Source organism: Colossoma macropomum, unplaced genomic scaffold, assembly GCF_904425465.1.
Source record: "Colossoma macropomum unplaced genomic scaffold, Colossoma_macropomum, whole genome shotgun sequence".
Taxonomy (NCBI): domain Eukaryota; kingdom Metazoa; phylum Chordata; class Actinopteri; order Characiformes; family Serrasalmidae; genus Colossoma; species Colossoma macropomum.
In genome coordinates, this window is record NW_023494795.1 from 1146817 (window position 1) to 1171309 (window position 24493).

The 24493-nt window shown below is 37.4% G+C and overlaps 1 protein-coding gene across 1 annotated transcript; it reads left to right on the forward strand.

Moving 5' to 3' along the window:
- The first annotated feature begins 8893 nt into the window (after positions 1-8893).
- tram2 (translocation associated membrane protein 2) lies at positions 8894-23445 on the forward strand. The gene is made up of 11 exons (XM_036581149.1): positions 8894-9099; positions 11656-11719; positions 11809-11918; positions 14133-14249; positions 14382-14440; positions 15771-15855; positions 15954-16024; positions 17681-17785; positions 19080-19223; positions 20256-20413; positions 23170-23445. The coding sequence occupies exons 1-11, from the start codon at positions 8980-8982 to the stop codon at positions 23244-23246; spliced, it is 1110 nt and encodes a 369-aa protein (XP_036437042.1). The 5' UTR covers positions 8894-8979; the 3' UTR covers positions 23247-23445.
- Positions 23446-24493: the final 1048 nt, after the last annotated feature.

Here is a 24493-nt window from a genome sequence, read left to right on the forward strand (position 1 = left end):
TAGAACCACGAACACATAAACAACACTTTGCATGCTTAAAGGGTGCAGATTAATGCAGAACGTGCTGCAGATGGTACCAAATACAACTTCTTTAGAAAGGGGTTCTATATAGCACTAAAAAGGGTTCTTCTATTGTATCAAGCTTGACATTGTAACAATAGAAGAACCCTTTTTGGTGCTATATAGAACCCCTTTCTAAAGAAGTTGTATTTGGTACCATCTGCAGCACGTTCTCCATCAATCCGAAGAACCCTTTCATGATGCAAAGAACCCTTTAATCATGCACAGAGTTCTTTGAGTGCTCGTGGTTCTATATAGAACCATTTTCTTTACTAAAGAACCCTTGATGAACCATTTTTAAGTGTGTTGGTGAAAGTAAAATAGTGATAAATCAGAAAAAATATTCATTGGGTTCTGTTTTGTCTTTGAATTGTATTTACCTATGAATGGATGAAAACTATACGTTTTAAGCTAAAACCATATCTCAGATCTATCATAAAACACTGTATCAGACACCAGGCAACGCCTTTAAAACCATTTGGTGTAATATATCTCTGTTATGTGGCATTTAGAGGCATTAAATGCTTCAGATGTCTGGTTACTATAACTAGAACATGGCATTTAACATCAAACCACCCTGTAATGTGGACAGGAGTCCATCGCATTGCTAAAAACAGTACTATCAGCCATCGTGAAGCCTGAATTTTGTTCATAATTTTGTCCAAGTTTATCGATCACAGTGTATCATACAGTGTCAGAAACCACATAAGCAAATCTATTAGAGATTACTTAATGTTAAATGACATTGATATGTCACTTGTGCGATACAAGTAAACATAAATTATTGCAAGCAAAAAAGTTAGCTAATGATAGCATTTCGCTAGCTAGCTTGTTAGCAGCAATCCAGCACCAAAAGTTTAGTACGTTATTCCTAGACATGTACTCTTTTATACAAGATCACGTTTGGCCCCAGCTAGTTGGCTGACGTTTATTTTTTTTCATATACTTTTATTCTTTTTTAAATAACAGTATGTGTTTGATCATTTAGACAATGCTAATTGGCTAATTGTTTGTTAGCTAGACATTGTTTATTAGCATTAGCCCCATAGCTACAAAACTGAAGGAGCAAACCTCAGACACTAAACGTGCCCTGGCTAATTGTGTGCATTTGGGTAAAAGGGGAATTCCACCAATTTTTCAAAAATTTTTGTATAAATCAGTCCTTGAGATGCAAACTGAGTGGTTTGATGAGAAATGGAGAAACTTACAGACTCAGATTTCTTTACAGTGATGGTGATAGGAATCAGGGGTCGCCATGACTACAACACAAATATAGCCATTTTATTTACTATCCAAAAACACTAGTGAACCTACACGTCTTCTGAGTTTTTATATGTAATGATAATGTTGATGATGGTAAAATAGTCAGAAATCTGAATCTGAAATAATCAGAAAATGTGAAGTACGTTTTCTTTGGGGACTGTTTTGCTTTAGAACACCTTTTTTGTATCCCTCCACTATGAATATATTAAAATGAACTGATTAAAATACATTTTATGCCTAAATTTTCTCACAAAACTGCTGCAAAACAATGTCTCAGACACCACACTGTCATAACTTTCTGTGAGGGAGCTTTTAGAGGTGGACGTCTGGTTCCTATCACCATCACTGTGAACAATTCTGACTCGGTAAGTTTCTTTAAAATGGAGCATTTCACATCGAACGGCTCTGAATGACTTTGTTTACATCTTAACCATTTAATTTTGTAGGAATTAGGAAGGAAAAATCAGTGGAGTTCCCCTTTAAGGGTGGCGACTGTGTATATTTGATTTTTTGCCTTTAAAACAAGAACTGAAATGGGGAAAAAACATGCTACATATGTAAAAATTCACATTGAACATTTGAAACCTGAGCAGTGACACTGAACACATACCATGACACGATATTCATAACATTATAAATATTCCATTATTCTATGGCTGTGAAAACTGAAAATAGATGTTTGTGTGCTGTAAACCTTTCTCTCTGTCTGTCTCTCTCTCTCTCTCTCTCTCTCTCTCTCTTCTCTTTCTGTCTCTCTGTCTGTCTGTCTCTCTCTGTCTCTCTCTCTGTCTCTCTGTCTGTCTCTCTCTCTCTCTCTCTCTCTCTCTCTCTCTCTCTCTCTCTCTCTGTATAAATCAACATGCTGCAGGTGGGGTTGAAAAGCACAAGCCGCAGGCCGTTTTTCACTTCTGTCTGACTGAATCTGAAATCGCTGCCTGTTTGACACGAGCGCCAAACCACGACACGTACATTTACAACAGCATGCAATATTATTACATGCAGATCAGCTCTGCTGGAACAGAGACTAAAACAACAGAGTGATCGGTTGCCAGCCGCTGATCATGTCTGTGAAATTGCATGTGCAGAAATGTGCCATGCCGATGGCTTTTGCAACATCTCCCCAGGCTATGCTCAAGCTGTAATGCACTGTTTATTGTATTTATGCCAAGTAGGGAGCTATTTTTTGATTCGGTCTCAGTGTCGGGGCTTCATCTCTGATGCTGTTATTATCCTGTATTTCACAAAGCGTCTCTAAACAGAAGCCACATAGTTCTGTAGCTGACTGAGCCATATGTCCAAAAGAATTTGGACAGTATATAAAATGCAAATAAAAACAGAAAGCAGTGATGTAAAAATACACTATGACCTGCATTTAAATTAAGACAGTACAAAAGTAGATATTTAATGGTTCAACTTCATTGTTTTTTTGTAAATGTACACACATTCTGAACTTGTTACCTGTTGGGACAGGCATTTAAATTTACGTTCACAGCATTTAGCAGGCACTCTTATCCAGAGCGACTTACAAAAGTGCTTTGTTGTCTACTCAGAGAAAGTATCTTTGCTAGTACAAATAGGTTAGAGAAAAAGTTACTCCTGAGCTCAGATAATGCTTGAGACAAAAGCCTATGTTCATACCTATAGAAAAGCAGCAGAATTAGACATAGTGCAATACATTTCAATGAGTGAAATAAGGTATTTCAATAAAGTACTTATATTAGTGCTCACTTAAGTGCTGTAAAAGGAGATGCATCTTCAGTCTGTGTTTGAAGACCGCGAGAGGTTGTTTGTGGAAATAATAGACATTGTGTTCTCCAGGCCAAAGAAGAAAAGAACTATAACCATCAATTCAGACTGTTACCAGCGTAAAGTTCAGAAATCAGAGTTTGCACATCTGTGAAGGCACCATCAACATTGAATGATATATACACACATTTTGGAGCTACATATGCTGCCTTCTAGATGACATCTTTTTCAGAGATGTCCATGCTTATTTCATCATGACAAAATCATGCCACATTCTGCATGGTTGCGCAGATTTCAAAACTGAATTGATCGGTGTCTTCAGTCCACAAACGATAACTTTGTGTTGTTAAAAAGTAAAGTTATGTAACACAGTAGTAAACATGCTCCTGTCACAACTTCTTTAGAAAGAGTTGCAGGCATCATATTTGGAATGAATGTGTATTTACCAAAATAAACAAAAAAACAACAGAGCCTATAAGATAAAACCTCAAAGCCGAATTTACTAATCACTGCTGTCTGTTTGTATTAGCATTTCACAAAACTGTCCCAACTTTTTTGGAATTGAAGTTGACATTTTAGGTATTTAAAAACTATGAATAAGTATCGATGGTAGCCATGATATGCTCAGAAAAACATATTGTGATGTGATTTATAACAGTAATGATAAATATCATCATATTGTCCACCCCAATTCTATGTGATCCTGGGTCAGGAAGCTTTATCTAGAGACAGCTTCTCAATGCGGTCTAAACAGCGAACAGTCACTTAACTAAGTCTGTTAGCTTCTGGCTTGATTTTTGATTTCCTATAATAATATATTGAAGTAGACATTTACAGATTATTATCTGACAAAGAAAAAGGAATCAGATTTAAGCTGCACAGCATTACAGCTGTCGAAAAGCAGCCTGAGAGACTTTAGATTGTTTTTTTTATACAGTTGGTTGAATTTGAGAAAAGAAAAAATTCCAATTTGTGCTGTATAGTGTTTTTGTATGCAGGTTTAGATCTGGTCCTCTTCAGTAGTTATTCAAGGTCTTCAGGAGCTGAATCACTGTGTTAGAAACACTAAACTGCTCTGGACGCTTGCTGGTCAAAAGTTTGAGCACTTGATGTAAAATAATCTTTCCAAAAATGTATTCATTTTGAGGGAAAGCGCCCAATATGTTTTACTTAACTTTGAATTAATGTGCACATTGATATCCCTTTGCTTTGAGTCACCAATTTATTTTCTACTATTTTCTATTTTTCTTATTTATTCTTTTATAAGCACACATATAGTGATATATTAAGTGATTATATACAGGTTTGTACACTTTTATGCCTTAAACTGCATGCCCATTATTCAGTTATTAATATTTTTATTCAGTAACTACAAGTCATTCAGTGACTACTATGAATTATTAAGTAACTACTGTGAAATATTTAGTTACTACTGTGAATTATTTAGTTACTAATATTAGTTATTAAGTAACTACTATGAAGTATTGAATAACTACTATAATTTATTCTGTAACTACTATGAATTATTCAGAATTGAAGTGTGGGCCAGTAGAGTTTAAGGGGTTACAACATGGATAATCATAAAAAATCTGAAATAAATGTCCTCTAACTTTTGACCAGTAATGTATATCAGGCTTATATGTGAGTCTGTTTTACTGTATGTGCTCTTTAATTGATAAACACAAACTTTACAGAGGTGAACCAGTGTTACAGGGCTATAATCACCGCTTGTTGTAAAAGGGGAATTGTACAGCTGAACTAAATAGCTCATTGGGTTACAGTGGACAACAAGCAGTGGACCTTCCTCAGGTTTGGATCATTTTGCCAGAACATTTTAGAGTGCAAGTGTAAAAGGTGTTACAGAAAATGCATGACAGTTCTATTGAGAAGTATTATTTGTACTGATATTTGCCCAACCCCGCAGCATAGATCTTCCCCCAAAATGGCCTAGTTTTGAGCTGAGATGAGGCCTCAGTCATAGCCTTTTTTAGACCACTGAAACAAGACATTTATTACAGGAAATACCGATTGGACCACTGAAAGTACAGGTGAACTGACCTATTCATGCTCCATAATATGTTTTTTCAAAGCACATGTTGCTAGGCCAGACAAGCTTTACACAATTTTAGCCAAAATTCCATTCAAATTTAAAAAGAAGCTCAGTTTTTGTTAAATTACATAAATTAAGAGTGTATTAGAAAGCAAAGGGGTACACCTAGCTAGAGGATGGGAATTAGCCACGACTAAATTATGGAGAAAATTGACTAAAATCCCCCAAAATATTTTATTGTGTATGTGTGTGAAAGTTTACACTGTTGTCGAACTAACATTAGCATGGTGACAAACTCGTCATTATCATTTCTGACCTGCCTTGTTTCAATTAGCTACAACAACACAGTTCAGCTCGGTTGCGTAGCATGTTATCTTGAAACTCAAGGGCTGTGTCTCGATTTGCTCTGTTTTTAGTGAATTGGTTGAATTCGGGCACTAGCTAGGTCCCTGGTAACAGGAGCAGCAAGACACAGTACGCAATAATGCAGTACCAAGAAATACTGGGAACAACTGGGAAGCTCATCCATTGTGTTGTGCTTAGCCAAACAGTTGGTTTTGCAGTGGGATTCCTGTCATTTCATGAACGAGACTCAAATACAGCCGTGTCAGTCCCTCATAATGCCGTTTTTCATTCAATTAACACTGCTAGCATTATGCTAATTTCCCTTAGGGTTGTCCAGTGTAGCATTAGCGCCAAGCTAACCGTGGTTCCCCTGAGCAGTTGACGTCAGCTGCAGCCAAAACACAGTCAAATGATGACCGAATAGACATTCTGTTATTTCAGTAACATTTTATATGACCCTTTCAGTAATTTAAATTTGAACCCTGTAACTGAACATTTCTGAAGGGATCTTATTAGCCTGTTAGCTGTTTGCCTGGTAGCATGTCAGCCTAGCTTAATGTTATATTTTGTTTATGAAATGAATAAATAAAGTGCAATACTTGTGAAATACAGCATACTATTATATGGAATGTTATATATATTATTATTATTATTATTACATAGATAGTGTGTAGCTAGAGGCAAACATTAATGCCTCAACATATGTTAAATCAGTGAGAAATGCAACCAACTGGTTAGCTAAGTAGCTAACAGGTTACTGTGAAGATTTCAGCTTGCTAGAACAAAACTCCCCAGAGGCAAACATATTTCAGTCCTCTGGCTTGATAGGGTTGGCACCCCGCTGTTGGCCACTGCTGGTCCACCCTCAGACCACCCAGATTACTGTCCTGCATACAAGTTCTCACTAGTTTTTTAATCTCCCCAAGCAGGTACAAAATGCGGAGAGCCTTTTATTTTAGAAAATAAAAAAGACAAATATTACAAGCAACTGAGAGAAAAAAAAAAAGACTAGTCCTGATGTAAAGTGATTTTATAGAAAATGTTGTTACTGACACTGAGCTAGATTAAAATGATTTACCAAACTAATTTACAAAGTATAACTAAAGAATAGAAGGAAGGAGAAAAAAAAAGGTAAATTGGACTATGAGTGGATGATAAGTGAAATTTTGTCTAATACACTGCTTAACCACTGGTGGGCCGCCCAGAAAACGCTGAGCAAAACACCAGTGGACCGCCAGCTTTGCCATTAGTGGACCAACAGCAGCCCACTCTCCTCTTGCTATCAGGGTCTTCTTGTTGTAGGTTTCCAAAAAGTCAAACTGGAAATGTGATACTGTTTTCTGTCAGGGAGCAAAGTGAACTGAACTGTTGAACTAAGGAGCTCTTTTTTGTGAAGCTTGTACAGCCTCAACAACTGTAGCTATGAAAGAATGCATTTGTGGAGCGGAGTGTGGATATAGGTCAGCTCTGACTGGACCATGTAAGACAGGCTATAGTTCAGAGATGTCTTGACTGGACCGCTGAAACACACAGTAATTTAAAAGTCTGACTGGATGCCTGTACATTAATGATATGTATATGGCGGTACATGTAAAATCCATTGTTTTGGACTTGTTTTTGGTGGTTTTGTAATCCATTTTGCTGTTGTAACCAGTGTTCCCTGTGTTAATGACCTGTTCTGTCCTTTCTGTTTCACCTTTACTATTGTACAAAGCTGTACAGTTTATATATGTTTGGCAAAAGACTAAGAAATAACAATATATAGCATATTCTTTGTACAACATTTTCTGCTTTATATGATTTTTACAAGAACTCAAGGACTACACAATGCAGGAATGTACAGTTGTGCTCCATATCACATCTGTGTGTGTTAATATCTGGTGAACTGGTGTGACTTTGACCAGCTACTGTTGCTGTTTTTTTTCTTTTCCTCTGATTGAGAGGTTTGGAAGAGAAAAAAAAGATTTGAACATATGCATAAAATGACATTTAATCGTCAATAATTATTTGCATGCAGTTTTATAATAATGGTAGCTTAAGTAATACAAGCAAAACGATGGGGGTTACATAATGTTTCTATGTGAAAAATCCATCTACTGTTTGCTGTAAGGCCTTCATAAATTCAATAAATGAGAGATGTGTCCTAATTATGATGTTTCTAATTTTGTTTGGAGCAGAATTTATTTTGCATTATGAATAGCAGGTTGTTTTGGTAGTTTGTATACGATGAAATTGCTCTTTCTGTTTTTTTTCCCTGGTTGTGCTGTTGAGTTCAATTCACATTACATAAAAAGATCTGAGTCAAGGGTCAAAACATTAACCTCTTCAACTCCTTGAGACCACCGGTGGTTCCAAAACGCACTTCGTCATATTCTTCATAACTTTCATATTCCATAAGCTACATTCAGAAGGTGGGGGTCATATGAGAGCTGTAACTGTCTTCTTTCCAGTCAAATAGATGGGTGATATAATTTTAAACCCTTATAATAGAAGAAGCTGAACACACTTTTTTTTTTCTACTGAAAGTCGACCCATTTTTCCACAAATCTGGGCTATAAACTATAAATAGATGGCGTCTCTTCAGTGATACTCTGTAAAAATTATTTTTGGCTTTCAGCAGTAAATTGTAAGTTATATCAATATGTGTATGATCATAAAACACGTCCTGTTAATTTGAGGGGAGCTTTTACCAATAAATAAATACATAAATAAAATAAAATAAAATAAAAATGTACATTTATTTCATGCAGTTACTGAATAATTTGCCTTACGATTTGGTCATGTAAATTCAGATAGAAAAACCAAAATATACCCTGGAGAATAAGAGGGGGATTCTGGCCTAAAACTAGCATTTAACATGTTATTTGTCCTGTTATGTAATATTCTGTAGCTCTGCATTGCGTCTCTCAGCCTCATTGATTTGACAAAATTCATAATTTTGTACCGTCCATCAGTGTCATCTCACTACACCAGGGGTGCATAACTCCAGTCCTGGAGGGCCGGTGTCCAGCATAGCTTGGTGATCTTGCTGCTCAGACACACCTGATCCAATTTCTTTGTTAATTGGCAGGTTTACAAGATGTGTTTGAGTAGGGCATCTACCAAAATGTACAGGACACCGGTCCTCGAGGACTGGAGTTGTGCACCCCTGCACTACACTGTCCAGCATCTATTACAACATGTGAATACTTCTCACAAGCACTGGGAATCCCCTCATAAAGAAATCCACCAATACAGAGGCTAATGGATACAACAGAGCACTATGATCCTTATACTTTTATAGGAAATGACCACTTGTTTAAATCTCCAGTTGACCAGATTCAACCAAAAGATCAGCCACAGCTTATCTAACTGTTCCGCTTACGTCGCCTGCAATCAGGAATGTCCACAACGCTCCCTTTAAGAGACGCGCATGCGCAGAAACGCTCAGAAAGTTCCTAGCAGACAGTGAAGTTTTGGAGAAGGACGGAGGTGGAGGGAAAAAAAGAAGTAAAGAAAAGTCTGGAAGTTTAGAAATGGCCTTTCGTAGACGAAATAAGAGCTACCCTTTCTTCAGCCAAGAGTTCCTCATTCAGAACCACGCAGACATCGTCTTCAGTCTGGTCATTTTTATTTTGATAGGGCTGATGTTCGAGGTATGTTCAGCACTCCCTTCTTCTTCTTCTTCTTGTTTGTGTTTTTCTTCGCTTCGCTCAGCTGTTGTTTTTTTCCTTGACAGCTTCTGCTGAGGGAGGGTTAAGTTTTCACAGCCTGTGCTGGTAGATTAAACATAAATTTTGCTTATTTTTCTGTTTTCTTGCACGGAAAGTTGAATCCGAGTAGCTCAAATATTCGAATTTTCCGTTCCACCTTAAATGGTGCAGCAGTAACATTCTGGCGCCTGAGGCGCCAGAATGTTACTGCTGCACCATTTAAGGTGGAACGGAAAATTCGAATATGAAGCTAACTTTTCAGCTTCGCCAGAAGCTCGTAGGTGTCAAGGAGGATTATTTGGTGTATTTGGTTTGTTTGAGTGATTAAAAATCGCAGAATCTTTGACGAAATCTGGCACATCTCGGCTGTAAAGTTAGCTTATCTGCCTTTCACTCCACACTAGCTAGATAAAGCTAGTTAGGTTAGTTAGTTCACCGCAAAGTTAACGCCAGGTTTGCTGTTAGCAGCAAAAGGCTTAACTCCATCGCAGCCGCCTTAGTGATGGAAGTTTTGGGGAGTTAAACGACTCAAAACTGGGATTTAGCTTTGACACTGGTTTTCTTATTTGCTAATATTGCCCAGACACCCCTCACTCCTCCCCATCCTCTCTCTCGGCTGCAGATGTCTAACTGCCACGTCTCAGTCCTTAAGCTGAGCTTGACTACAGTGGCCTTACAGTCGAGACCTATTTCTCCTCTATTTAAAGGGAAACTCCACCAGTTTTTCAAACTTTGTGAATAATTCACTCCTTGAGATGTAAACAAGGCCGTTCAGCGCGGTTTGACGTGAAGTAGTTCATTGTAGAGACTCATTTCTTTACTGTGGTGGTGATAGGAGCCAGGGGTCACTAGTGAACCTGCAAGTATCTTCTGAGTTTTTGTTTGTAGTGTTGATGATGGTAAAATAGTCATAACTAAGAAAATAATACGCTTCCTTTGGAGACTGTTCTTGCCTTTACAGTGTAAGGATGGAAAAAATGGATTATAATAGGTTTTAAGCCAAACATGTATCACAAAACTATCATAAAGCACTTTGTCAGGCTTTGTCAGGCAGTGTAGTCATAATCATTTCATGTACTAACTTTCTGTGAGGGAGCTTTTAGAGGTAGATGTCTGGTTCCTATCACCACCACCGTGAACAGCTCTGACTCTGTAAGTTTCTCTAGAACAGAGCATTTTGAACCAAACCGCTCTGAATGACTTTGCTGACATGTTGATAATTTGATTATGCAGAAATTTTTGAAAAATTGGAGGAGTTCCCCTTTAAGCCCCAGTTATTCATGAGCTAATGGCTGGCTGCGTTTTTTAATCACCACCGTTTTCCCCTAACGTTGGTGCTAATATGCTCGGTCAGTTGGGCCCTTTCAGGGAGTCTAGGAACTTTACTCTTCATTCCTCACACTGGCTGTTTTATGTAAGGTGAAGTGAGTCCATACCAGACTGTTTCTGATCCGCCTGAAGTTGCACATGGACATTTTCAAACTTTCTGAGACATTAAACTGAATTCTCACACTTCTCCTCTGGGTCATTCAGTGTTATAGACATGCGCCGATGTTCATTAATAAGGTATATCGCGATATTCAACGAGCGCAATGTTGTTATCGTGGACATGAAATGCTGTCACTGCATTTTAGTCAAGCAAGTTACAGTTTAACCAGAGATGTTTTAGATCCCCAGAGTAGCTCTGGTTTCACAAGGTCCCACTGTGTGGTCACATTGTGATCCCATGCCTTATTTGATACTTTGAGTGTGTTACTGCTTTGGTCACCTTCACAGCAACAATATTTGTTATGATGTATCTGATGGATAAAGAATATTATAACCACTGTTTAGTGCTCATAAAGCAGTATAGCAGTATTCCTACTTCCAAGCAGTTTGTTTTGAGCTTATTTTTTGTTCAATTGGTGTTTTTGGCTCTGTAACTTTAGTGTAACTAATAATAATAATAATAATAATAAAGTTTTTTTTTACTTCTCCATGATGTACTTACAAGCTACTGGCTAAGCTCAAAAGTTGTTTTTTTATTTGAATTTTCCGTTCCACCTGAAATAGTGCAGCAGTTTCGTTCTGGCGCCTCAATTTAAGGTGGAACTAAAAATTTGAATATTTAAGCTATTTCGCTACTGATTTTGCAGCAAAAAAACAGTAAAATAAGACATATGTATGTACAAATCTTGTGTATCCCTGTTGTTGGAAGAAAACCCTGTATCTCCGTTTTTGACGTTTTTCAGTTTTTGACATAACTTGAAAATGCCTGTTGTCCTTTACATTGTGTATAAATTTGATGATCAATGGACCTAAAGAAACAGCCCAAAATTTTTGGAGATACGAGGTTTTCTTCCAACAACAGCGATATTCTTCTTTATAAAGTGATATAAGTAGACAAATAAATAATAAGTAAATAATAAATAAGTAACAAATAAATAATACTGTCAGTACAGTTTGATATATTTAAAAAACAGTGTTCATTCAATGGCGTCTGTTTGTCTCTCCCTACAGGCCACGGCAAAAACAGCCATTCTCTTCATTCAGCCACAGTACAACGTCAGCACACTGATCCCAGGTACAACACGTACATACATGCATCTTGTCCTTTCATCACAACCTTTCACCTGAAAAAGCCCAGAATGAGCAGATTTATGTGCTTTCTAGACGGAGAGGTGACTCTGTATCATTACGGTTGGAAAGACTGTGCCACTGTCCTGTTCTATCTCTTCATCACCATCATCCTCCATGCAGTAGTCCAGGAGTACATACTGGATGTGAGTATTACATTGCATGTGATCACATTAGTAGTAATGGGTATTTGGGAGAGGACGATATGGCAGTAATGTATTATTGTGATACTGAAAGTTGTTCACGATACACAGTGTGTATCCTGATATTTCGCTTTCCGTCTGTCTACAATTGACCAAAATTCAAAATTTAAACAAGTCCCGCCTCTCCTAGTTACTGTCATCATGTCCATCAAACTCTCAGCTCAGACATCCACAGAGCTTCTTGGTAACAGGCTAAAAAGTCCAGTAGCACGAACAGAGATGTAGAGGGGAACATTTTAAAAGATTTTATGGTAACACTTTCTATGAATGTCACGTTTGTAAGCATCTATAAACACATTTATAACAAGCACATTTATAAACATGATTATAAACATTTATAAAAATTAATTACACTGAATTACACTTTATAGCCATGTTTATTATACATTATGAATTGTTAATATAATGCATTATAAGTAGTGTTGATAACATGTTATACTGTCAGTGCCAAAGAAGTCAGTCCCAGCTTGGAGACTGCAAAGTAAAGACAAATACCAAGCTAACGGTGGTGCACATTGACTTTCCCACATTGGGTAAAACACTGATGGCAGCACTAGTTTAAACTCTGACATTTGAAGCCTGTAATGTGCTTTACTGTGTATGTTTTAGTGTTTCAGTAAATTTTCTTTGAGCTGAAATGATGTTAATGATTGTGTATAATTACTGTATACTAGCTATTTCTTATGCACATTACAGTACACGCTCGTTCTGACAGTGAGCTGTGAGTTTGATCTAAATCTGTAATGTTTTAAAGCATCACTTTATTCATCATTGCAATCATAGCTGTTATCCAGGTAATAGTCTGAAAGGGTTAAAGTCTAGGAGCTGTGTGACATTGCTGGCTAATCACTGTACACAACGATCACTCAACTGTAGTCTGTGAATAGTATTACCATATTTGACCAAATTAGAAAGACTGCAAAACATTAAAGTAACATTTTTTCCTCTGTGTGTGTTACAAGCTTTAATCGTCCATGTTTAAGGTATAGTATGAAAAAGACACACTCGTTGGCTTGATGCTAACATTACATGGGAATTCCCATTGATGGGCTGACGGAAATGTGCATTATGCTAGTGGTGGAAATTTTAATAAACGATGCTACTTATTAAACGAAGTAGCATTTTTGGATTAAACATTGCTGTATTTAGGGTGGACGTAAACAAGTGGCGTGCTTTTATGACTTTTTATGGTTTTATATTTTAAGACATTACTTGTGTGCATTACGCTCAGTCATCCGTTAAGCATCCCAAAACATTTCAAACATCATCCCGCACGCTATTTTTATCATCCCAATGGCGTGTCCGGAGCCTTGATACCTGCAGTGTGCTCAGAAAGCGAACTGTGATAATACCGTCATAACAGCCATCCTTATTGGGTATTATCTATAGTTTAATTGTTAAGATTGTCGTATATTATTTTGTGGAATGAATGTGAGACAGATGTAAGACAACACCCCTTTAACTGTGGTACAATCACTGTAACACATGAGTGGATTGTTTATTTTTAACAATGTAAAAATGACTGTAAATATCCTGACCGTGAAGTGCTTTAAACAAATTACTGAAGAAAATAATTTAATAAATGACTTAAATTATTAAATGTAGTGGAACCTAAAGCTGGTTTGGGGATTTGGAGACCTCTCTGGTGGAAGTGTGTAACTACATGCCTCGTGTGGAAGAACATTTTATAATGCGGTTTGTGCATTGGACCCCTTTCCCAAGTGGTTGAATCTGATGATTGCGAGCGCTTCGAAAGAGAACTCAGTCAAAACTTGGTGAAGGAGGCATTTTCCAAGGTTGTGAGTGAATTATCTGCTATTGTCGTCACATCTTTAGCAGTATAATATTGATTTTGAGATCATTTGAGACCTAAACATTGAGCCGGACCTTCTTTTTGAGCTTGCGCGTGTGACGTTAATACGTAAAGACGAATGATGTGGTTTGAAAAACTCACGATTTGATGCCTCTGACTTTTAAGTGACTATTCATTCTCTTGACTCAATACTGCTACCAGCTTTAGTGAATAATGTAGCCATTACATCTCTACCCTCCCCACAGTATGGATACCAACATCATCTGCAGCCATAAATCAGACATAATTTAGTGTAAATCTTTTGTTTATTCATGTTGTGTGTGTTTTTTGTTTGTTCTCTGCAGAAAATAAACAGACGTCTCCACCTGTCCAAGAGTAAAAACACCAAGTTTAACGAGTCTGGCCAGCTATGTGTGTTCTACCTGGTCTCCAGCTTATGGAGCTTCTATATCCTCGCCACTGTAAGACACATACCCACACACACCCCAGCAGAAATATAATATTGTATATATATATATATATATATATATATATATATATAAGATTCTTTATTTACTTTAATATCATTTTCATTTCTTCTCATCTCTGTGCAGGAAGGCTACATTCTGCATCCCAGCAGCCTGTGGGAGAACTACCCTCACTCTCACCTGAGGTACACACGTACATACATCACAGTTCAAAATACATAATTGTATAAAATGACTGAGAAAGCTTTATAACATTTAAAATTAGGTTAATATAAATTTTATATTACATAATTTATCAATATCCAGAATTTTATCCAGAATTTCACATGTCAAGACAACTAACTTGACAAAAATTTCATATAAATAAAATAGCTACTGTGTATTATTTATTAGGGATGCACCAACATTTCAGCTGGCGAAATTTTAGGCCAAAAAAAAAGAAAAAGGTTGAAAATTTTGACCAAAAAAAGCGTATAAAAAAAGTCTACAGCAAAGTGTTAAAATTGAAGTCTTTATGGTTCTGAAAATGAGACATAGAAGCTATAAACGCTTGTATGTTCCACACAGCTGAATAAGAAGTTGCCAGCTTCTTATTCAGATTTTCCGCTCCGCCTTAAAAGCAGTTACATACTGAATGTAATGTTTGCAGCTATGAAGTTTACCACCCTTGTTTGCTTTCCTTTTCCACCAGCCTTTACAGACGTGTTCACACAGTTTAACAGCAGCACTGAGAATGTCAGCCATGTGGAGCTATTTCACAGTTTCTACAAGAGACATTAGACAAGCCATTTATAACCTCTGTTCATGTTGAGCATCTAATGGAGAGAAAACATCCAAACACTTCTCCGTTAGAGGTTTGAAACCACTTGAAAACTCAACATCTGAAAACCAAACGTCCATGTGAGCATGAAGAAATTCACAAATGACAGCCGAAGTGCAAAATTTAACTAAAAATTTATGGAATTCTTTGCCTTGGATGACCAGCCGTCTCTGTTGTTGAGGATGTTGGATTTTGTGGCACGTTCTATAGCAAACGTACTTCAATCATTTTAGGAAGTTCAGTTTAGGTAAACTATTTATTTACGGTCAGCTTTGTTTCTGTTTTGGGACTGTATGTCCTAAATTTTGGTTTCAGTCAAGAACTTACATTTCAATGCATCACTAGTTTTTACTAAATCTAAACAAACTAAATCAAAAATCACTCAATCAAACTAAATCAAACTATTTTGTTTTCTTTCCTGACAATTTATAAAATAAACAAGGAGTAACAAGAATGTTAGCATAGCATAGAAATACAAGCTAACATTTCTCTCTCTCTCTCTCTCTCTTTCTTTTTTCTTTCTTTCTCACTTCTCTCTCTCTCTGACTCTCACTCTGTCTCTCTCTCTCTCTGTCTTTCTGTCTGTTTCTCTCTGTCTTGCTTTCTCTTTTTCTCTCTGTCTCTCTCTCTTCTCTCTGTTTTTCTTTCTGTCTCGCTCTCTCTTCTCTCTGTTTCTCTCTCTCTCTCACTCTCAGGTTCCAGGTGAAGTTTTTCTATCTCACTCAGCTGGCTTATTGGTTTCACGCTCTGCCTGAGCTCTACTTTCAGAAAGTGCGGAAGGTGAGGGGGGCAGAGGAAAAGAGGGAAACAAGTATAAACGAGTATAAGAGTGTAAACAAGAGCAAGTGTAGACATTGATCTGTGTTTGTGTGTTGCAGGAGGAGATTCCTCGTCAGCTGCAGTATATTTCTTTGTACCTGTCTCATATTCTGGCGGCGTACCTGTTAAAGTGAGTCTCAGCGTTTACAGAATCATACGGTGGCTGCGGCCTTTATGCCACAGAAGCAGGAGCACTCGCGGTCAGTTTGAGGACCGATCCTTTGTGCTCCTGCTTGTTTGGAATGAAAACCTGGAACCACACCAGCTCTTTGTGAACAAGACTGGATGTCCCTGTTAAGGCTGTGTTCAGACAGCAGAGTGGGTTCAAAAAATCCATGTCTGAACCACAAGGGGTTCAACTGTGAGGTTTGGAAAGCCGAGAAGGTGCGGAGCAGATCTTTATGGATGGTGTTGTAAGCAGGAAGTTCAACACCACATCACTCTAAATGTATAGCCCAGGGGTCGCAACACAAACGTTAAGAAGAGCCGTTTTGTCCTTGCAACAAAAATGAAACCACCTTATGAGCCACAATATTTTATATCCATCTTACCCTCTTGGCTATAAATATGTCTCAGTATGTGCTACTTACTTTGCTCTGCTTTAAGCTTTAGCTCAGCTGTACCTGCTTTTCTTGCATCTCCAGCAGGAAACTTTTCCGCATAACTGGAATTGTTTCTTGTAAAATGTCTCTCAATGTTCGACTTTTTACGAGGCTGAAGTCGCTTTTCATTCACCAGCTTCTTGTTCGAATTTTCCCGTTCCACCTGAAATGGTGCCTGAGGCGCCAGAATGTAACTGCTGCACCATTTAAGGTGGAATGAGAAACTGACTTCAGCTTCACGACTTTTTAGTGTTTGTCAGTTTCTTGTTGCAGATTAAATGTATCAGGAAACCAGCTGGAGTGATTATGAATTCAAATTTGTCAAAATTCGAAAATAAAGTCAGTTTGTCTCCAAATTATCGATGTTTGTCTTAAATCTCTCTGTTTGCCGTTTCGTTAGCTACTAGCTAGGTGAGGTGTTGCTATGGTGACCAGCAGTCTGTGCTGATCTTCAGGGTTAAAGGGTGAATTAGCAGTTCTACATTAACTCCAGTGTTTAAGACCATTTATTGTTAAACTGTGTTGAACGATCAGCAGAGGTTTATTAAAAAGTGACAAAAGTGACGGCGGCGCTTACCCACTCAATTTGAACGAGTGGAGCCTGTGGAATCCGCATCTTGCCAATAGCGTTTGAGTGGAATGCACTCTGTTGTCTGAACACAGCCTTACACACTGTATTTTATCATATTTTTACTGGAATTTTCAATATTGTTCATATTTACAAGCATTATTTGTAGCTGTTTTGCAAATTACAGTTCTATGCACCCTCTACAGAGAACTTAAAATGTTGCATTTTTTGTGAATTTTAGTGGACAATTTCTGTTGATTTGCTGAGTTTAACAATTTGGGGAAAAAAAACAAAACAAACTAAAACGTAATCTATAAACATGCTGTAGCTTTTGTTTTCCACATGTTAAATTAAAAAAGTGTGTTCATTGTAGAGGATGTGTCAACTTATTTTCACATAGAAAGTCAACAAACGTGTCATTTGACCAAGCTTTTACATGCAAATGCATATGTTTTTGTTTTTGTTCAGCTGTTTAGCTTTTAGATACTGTAATATTATCAGGAGCTTTGCTCATATTTCACTCACTCGTCATGCTGTGTTGGTTGATATGTACTCTCACCTGTTTGTCTGTTTGCATGTATATACATCTGTTTGTTCCTTCTCTCCTTCTCTGCAGTTTGACGCGTGTGGGATTGGTGCTGCTGTTTCTGCAGTACCTCTCTGAGATGGGCTTCCATCTTTCCAGACTCATCTACTTTATCGATGAGACACATCATAAAATGTGAGAGACGTACAAATACATGCTTTTTGTGGGGGGTCGCTGACTTTGTTGCTGCCCTCAATGACCGTTTTATCAGAAATACTTACCATAGATCAATAAATTTACAATACATACAATAACGATAGATCATAAATTAATAATACATGTTGACCACAGGTGCTAAAACTTTTGCATACAAATGCAAGTGCACTTTGTAGGTTTACAGTTACAGACTGTAGCCTATCTGTTTCTGCAATTCATCAACACCCCTCTATCGTGTGCATCACTCAAAAGGGACCACCACAGGACCACCATTGACCAGATATTATTTGGGTGGTCCATTCTCAGCACAGCAGTGACACTGATATGGTAGTGTGGGGGGGACTGATGCAATTATACCAGAGAGTAGAAGCACATTTTTAGATCAGAAGCGGTCATCAGAAGCGTGCAGCAAGCTTCCCGCATCAAGGGATGATGAGTCCATGCTCAAAGCTTCAGGTTAGCTTAATGCAGAAATACAGGCCTATTCTTTGTTAAGGTCAGTGAAGTATTAGTTAAATATCCAAAGCGTTTTCCATGCATGCCACCATAACATCATCTTTGCCACTGCAGCAGCCTTACTGTAAAGTACTGTAATCTCTCTATAGGCAACATTTGATTTATAGACCAGAGTGCTGCAAAAAATAGTATCTTGGCAAATTAAATGACCTCATTATGTTGACCGATTCAGTTTTTGCTTGTTTTAAGTGTATTAAAATGAGCAGTGTTATTATACAGTAGTGAGAGAATTTCACTCATCACTTAAAACAAGTAAAATTGTCTGTAAATAATTAAAATAATCTCATGATCAATTTACAACAATCTCAAAATAAGAGATACTAGATTTAAGATTATTTCACTTGATATCATTTTTTTGCGGTAAAGCAGTCGATTTCTGGTCTGGATTTTTGTGTTTATTTTGTTTAGATTTTGTATATTCATCTATTTAAATAACACTTAATAAAGCAATTTATTCACAGATTTGGTCATAATAAATGTTTATGTTGATCTCTGAGCTGCTATCATACATCTTCCAACATTTACCGTGCAAGTATTTAGTAAATATGCACGTTGTTCTTTACAAAATTAGAATCTTATCGAATCTTAAGTGACCTCACTTCTAAGTGTAAATTTCCCTTAATCAAGAATCATGCAGCCCTACTATATGGTATGTTTTTTTGTTTTTTTTTATTATTATTATTATTATTATTAAAATGGGCAATAGCTGGACCTAATACACCAGCAGCTGTTATATATATTTATTTTGTGTTTACAGGTTCGAGCTGTGGTCAGTAGGGTTTGTTCTGACCCGTATGGTGACTCTGACGCTGATGTTCTTGGCTGTGGGCTTCGGTTTGGCGCGGTCAGAAAATCAAACCCTCGACTGGGAGGCAGGCAACTTCAACACACTCTCCATCAGGTTAGACGCACACCGTCTCACACAGACACTTTGACTCAGGGTGGGCTTGTTAAAAGTAAGGTCAGCCGCTTTAAGCTGAAATAATTTTTTGCAATATTCTGCAAAGTTCTCATCACATTTCAGCAGCAGTCAACAAAATATATGCTCAGAGTAATAAAGTCCGGAGGAAAAACGATTGCTGTGGACCACCACCGTCCAGCCAGTCAGGACAAGGAGGCACTTATGCTTGAGTTTAAGTCACCTGAGTTGTTATAAGACTTGAGCTGTGGACATAATAAAATTCAGCATTTGAATATTTGTTGGGAAAACAAAGCAAATTCAAATGCAGAAAACGTCCATTTAGTTGTTTAAAGACTGCATGCAGTTAATAACATGATCACAAATGGCAACTAATAAACTGAGGGAAGAACATAAACAGTAGGTATTTTTGGCTTTAATTAGAATTGTATGGTGTTTTTTTTTGTGCTCTGGGGATTTTTGCAAACAACTGACAGGTTTTTAGCAGCTCAGTTTGTTCTGTACGGTGTAATTTATTTACTTTATAAACGGAATAATGTTAATGTTCTGACTATGTTCTGACTTTTCTGACTAGCTAGTGTTCTGACAGTTCATAGTGTATAAAAATTCACATTTAATTTCTGATCCCATCAGACAGCCCTCGATTAGACTCACTGCAACAGCTTTAGTTTTCTTCAAAAAGTTTTGATTGGCTGTTTCACGAAATTTGTTGAGACGCTTCCAGCAGTTGCGGCTGAGTTTCACGTGAGTTGCAAGACATTCTACATTATGCAACTCAAGTACAATTACTTTCATGTAGGTTTCGAGCAACTAAAGTTGCATGAAAGTTTCATCATGTGAAGGCAGCCTGTTTAAGGCGCAACCAGAGTTCTTCACATCACTTATTTTTACTTATTACACTCAATGTGTGGTTTACAATAGACTCTACACCCGTAACGACGGTGAGATGTACTGCTATGCACACACCCTGATCTGTGTGTGTGTGTGTGTGTGTGTGTGTGTGTGTGTGTTCAGGTTGCTGGTGTTGTTCTTAGTGTGTTCCACCCAGTCGTGGCTGCTGTGGAAGTTCTTCCGTTTCCAGTTGAGGCGAACACGGGAGTACAGACTGGAACAGGCCAGGAAAAGAGCAGCCGCCAAGCAGCAAACTCCCCGCGCACTGAAAAGAGACTCAGGTACACACACACACACACACAAACACACACAAACACACACACACATAACGCTCATACTCAAACGAGTCATTTCATGTAGTCACATTTGTTTTATTTCCTCAAATTTGACTCTAAAATTATATTTTTTTCCATTTAAAGAAACAGTGCGTTTTATCATAGCTGGAGTTGTATGCAAAACTTCAACACCCCCACCCACACACAGTCAGATGACATGATTTGACGATTTTCTAAGTAAAAATAAGTCAAAGCGGAGAACACATGTTGTACGTTATCCAGGTTTAAATGGAAAAATGAACCTTAAATAAAGAAATATATCAATTGATTCTAACATGCTCATCCTGTACAACTTCAGTTTTCAGATAACTGGCGGGACACCAGGAAGCTGGAAATAACTATAGGTTAATCTAAAATGACTGAAAAAGAATCAAGAGTGAACAATAAAATATCTAGAATTCGTCATGTTTCAAAAGTGGAGACAATGAGAAATGATTGCAAATAGATACAGTACATTGTAGACCTGTCACAATTATTACATAATCACCTAATCACAATTATCTGAGATGAATAATTTTCACAACCACAGTTGCTAGATACGAACAATGTAAACTGGGCGAGTTGAGGCAAATAACAGAAAGCAGTAAAGCGTTCACCGAGACGTCATGGGTCGTATGGAAAATAGTGTTTTCCTTATTTTCACTTATGAAGAAGAACATTAAACTTTGCTCGACTCTACACATTATACTGTCTAACTCTAGACGTTTCAATGAGTGTATTGATTCGACTGTACAGCTAATAATTAAATCATTAATCAGAATTATGACAATCAGCAGCTAAAATCTTATGATTGTGACAACCCTGGTATATCGTTTAATAATGTCTTAATGTTTTGTGTTCATAAAATACTTGGAACACTGGAGGAAACATCTGAAAATACCATTCTAGTTTAAAATATGTACATTTACATTGATATATCTACATTGCGTAAGTTATTATCGTGTGTATATAATATAATAAATTGTCACAAGTGATTACAAACGTCTGAAAATCTCACTGTTACGGTGTTAAAGAGACAAACATTGCGTGACGCACTGTCACCACTGAAAAGTGATACAGGTTCTACTCTGTGCAGGCTGTAGCATTTTAGATAACATCCTTCAATTGTTGTCATTTGTGAGCGGGAGAAACCTGACCGGGAAGGAATTTTGTATTAATAGGTCAAAATATGCGTCAGACGCTCTTCAGTTACACAGCGACAGTGCTGAGTGTTCCACAGGGCAGATCCGGTTTCTTTGCATAGGTGTGTGCGAACATATTACCAGTGTAATATTCATTACTTTGTATTTATAACAAGTGTAACTGACCATTTATACCATTTTTTTTTTTATACTTATCACTGTCGTATCAAACCCTTGAAGCTCATTGAGAAACTCTATGATGAATAGAATAGAAATAATCGACCTGTACTACACGCTTAAAAAGAGATGGTGCTTCATGGGTTCTTTAGTAAAGAAAATGTTTCTATATGGAACCATGAACACTCAGAGAACCCATTACATGACTAAAGGGTTCTTTGCATCATGAAAGGGTTCTTCAGATTGATAGAAAATGTGCTGTAGATGGTTCTATATAGAACCTTTTTAAAAAGGGTTCTGTGTAGCACCAAAAAGCGTTCTTCTATTGTTACAAGCTTGACACCGTAACAATAGAAGAACCCTTTTTGGTACTATATGCTTTTGGGTGCCGTGTTAGAACCCTTTTCAAAAAGGCTCTATATAGAACTGTCTTTAGCACATTTATGCACATTTTCCATCAATCTGAAGAACTCTTTCGCAATGCAAAGAACCCGTTCATGGTTCTAAATAGAACTATTCGCTTTACTACAAAATCATGAAGCACAATCTAATTTTTTTTTAGTAGTGTAGGAATAAAATGTTGTTCCATTATCGTACATATAAAGGGCCCATCAGCAATATTTTATGTTTTATTTTATAATAACAATAACAATAGTACTACTACTAATAATAATCTTTTTATTTAGATAGCACCTCTTACATTAAAACGCAGCTCAAAGTGGAGGGCTAATAAAAAAGCCAGCATAAGAAAAGAAAAAAATGGGGGTGAAAAATGTATAAAATATAAAAATTCTAGAAATAAGTCATAAAAAAACCAATAAGTGTACATTATATAAAACAACATTTTTTATTGAAATAAGAAAAATGTAATGATTTAAAATAAATAAAAGCTCATAAAAGTGTCAATACAATAAATAAAACAAGAGAAAAGGCTACTTTTTAGAACTGCTGACTGAAGATGCTGCTGTTGTGGGAGGAAGTTTCCAACCTTTAATTTTTCCAACCTTTAATTTATTCCTTAGAATTAAACAGCCTGTTTTTGTTACTGTGTATTCCAGGGGAATTCCACTGTTTGTGGTTTTGTCCCAAAATTTCTGCATAATTCATGAATTGCAATGTAAACAAAGTCATTCTGAGTGATTTAATGTGAAATGGCAGAGAAACTCAGACATTTTCCTTGGGTACTCCTGCATGTACCTCTCTGTCTGAGCTGAAACACTCCTTTTAACTTATAACTGTCAGTTTTTGCAGCTTAATTTCCTTATATAGACATTTATGAACATTGTTTTCCTCTCTGGCGTTGGAGATACAGTCTGCTGTGCTACTCTTGCTGCTCTGCTGCTCTAAAACAGTTGAACTTCCCTTTGAAAATGACTAAACGTTCTTATTTGGTGTGTCTTCTAGTTGGTCACCATGAGAACGGAGTTCTTAAGGCGGAGAACGGAACGTCACCCAGACTGAAGAAGCTTAAAGCCCCTTAACCCCGCCTCCTCCTTAGGGCTGGTCGTGCAACACAGGACAGGAATCGTGAACTGCTTCCTGCTCAGATCTTCAGAGACTGAGGGTGGTTCAGCATTTCACACAGGATGTGACATCACGTTGATATTTGCACCCTCGAAAGACCATCAGCTTTTCTTTTCATTCTTTTTATGTTTCATTATCAGTATTTGTTACATTCCTTGCATTTGCTTTATCAGTTTTCCTCACCCATCAGCAGCTTCTAAAGCCATTTTTGCCTTCAATGTTTTCTGAATCAGTACTGTATTACTGACCTGCCCTGGGGAGGTGCTAAAAGGACCTAAAGCGGTCCAGGAAGGACCCCCAGTGAGCAGGTCAACCCCAAAGTGTGAATATTAAAGCGATAGTTTGGCGATAAATATCAAATTATTGTAATTTTCTCCTTTATCCCAAATTTAGTTGGTCAGCACTATGTTTACTGGTGGTGTATAAGCTTCCGTTGCTTGGTAGCTACATGTAGTAGTGGTTGAAATTTGTCCTCAGATGTGAGCTTTGCCAGAACCGTTATAGCAGTATATCACAAATAATCACAGATAACACGACGTACAGACAATGCAAACCATGCTAACGTTAGCGCGTTTAGCTGAGTGTCTGAGTCAGAGATGTTTCTGTCACGTTTCAAATAAAAATTAAGACCCTCGATCTCCTCCTGCTGTCTAGTCCATGTAGTACAAAGTAGTCCGCTTTGTTTTCAAGGCTGTGGACATAAAGGAATAGCCAGTCTTTTAGGGTTAGCCTTAGCCTAACGTGGACGAGGAGCCACCTGACTGGGTCAGACAGTGTTGTGGTCTTCCTACCTTGTCTGCATAACAAGCCATGGACAAGCTGGTACTGATAGCTTGAGTGGCTGTATTTTCCGATTTTCCAGCAGCGTAACTGTCGGAGGGGCAAGCGTGTGGGACAAATGACTTGCGAAGCTAAAGTTGGCGTCTTATTCAAATTTGCCGTTCCACCTTAAATGGTGCAGCAGTTACGTTCAATCACCTGTACCGATGCCAGAATGTAGCTGCTGCTCCTTTTAAGGTGGAACGGAATACTCAAACAAAAAGCTACCAGACTTCAGCTTTGTAGTTTACGCGTTACTTAACGTTTAGCACTGTTTTTGCCAGAAAGCAGTATTGACAGGTTTATCTGTTTTGTTTTTTAATATTTTGCACAATAAATATATCTCAGATTTACTTGAGTTCTTTAAAATGGTTCTTTTTTTTAA

Excerpts from the sequence above, each read along its gene's own strand:
- tram2 (XM_036581149.1), top strand. The coding sequence starts at position 8,980 with ATGGCCTTTCGTAGACGAAATAAGAGCTACCCTTTCTTCAGCCAAGAG. Across the intron at positions 9,100-11,655 it reads TGATAGGGCTGATGTTCGAG|GCCACGGCAAAAACAGCCAT; the intron begins GTATGTTCAGCA and ends CTCTCCCTACAG. Across the intron at positions 17,786-19,079 it reads GATGAGACACATCATAAAAT|GTTCGAGCTGTGGTCAGTAG; the intron begins GTGAGAGACGTA and ends TTGTGTTTACAG.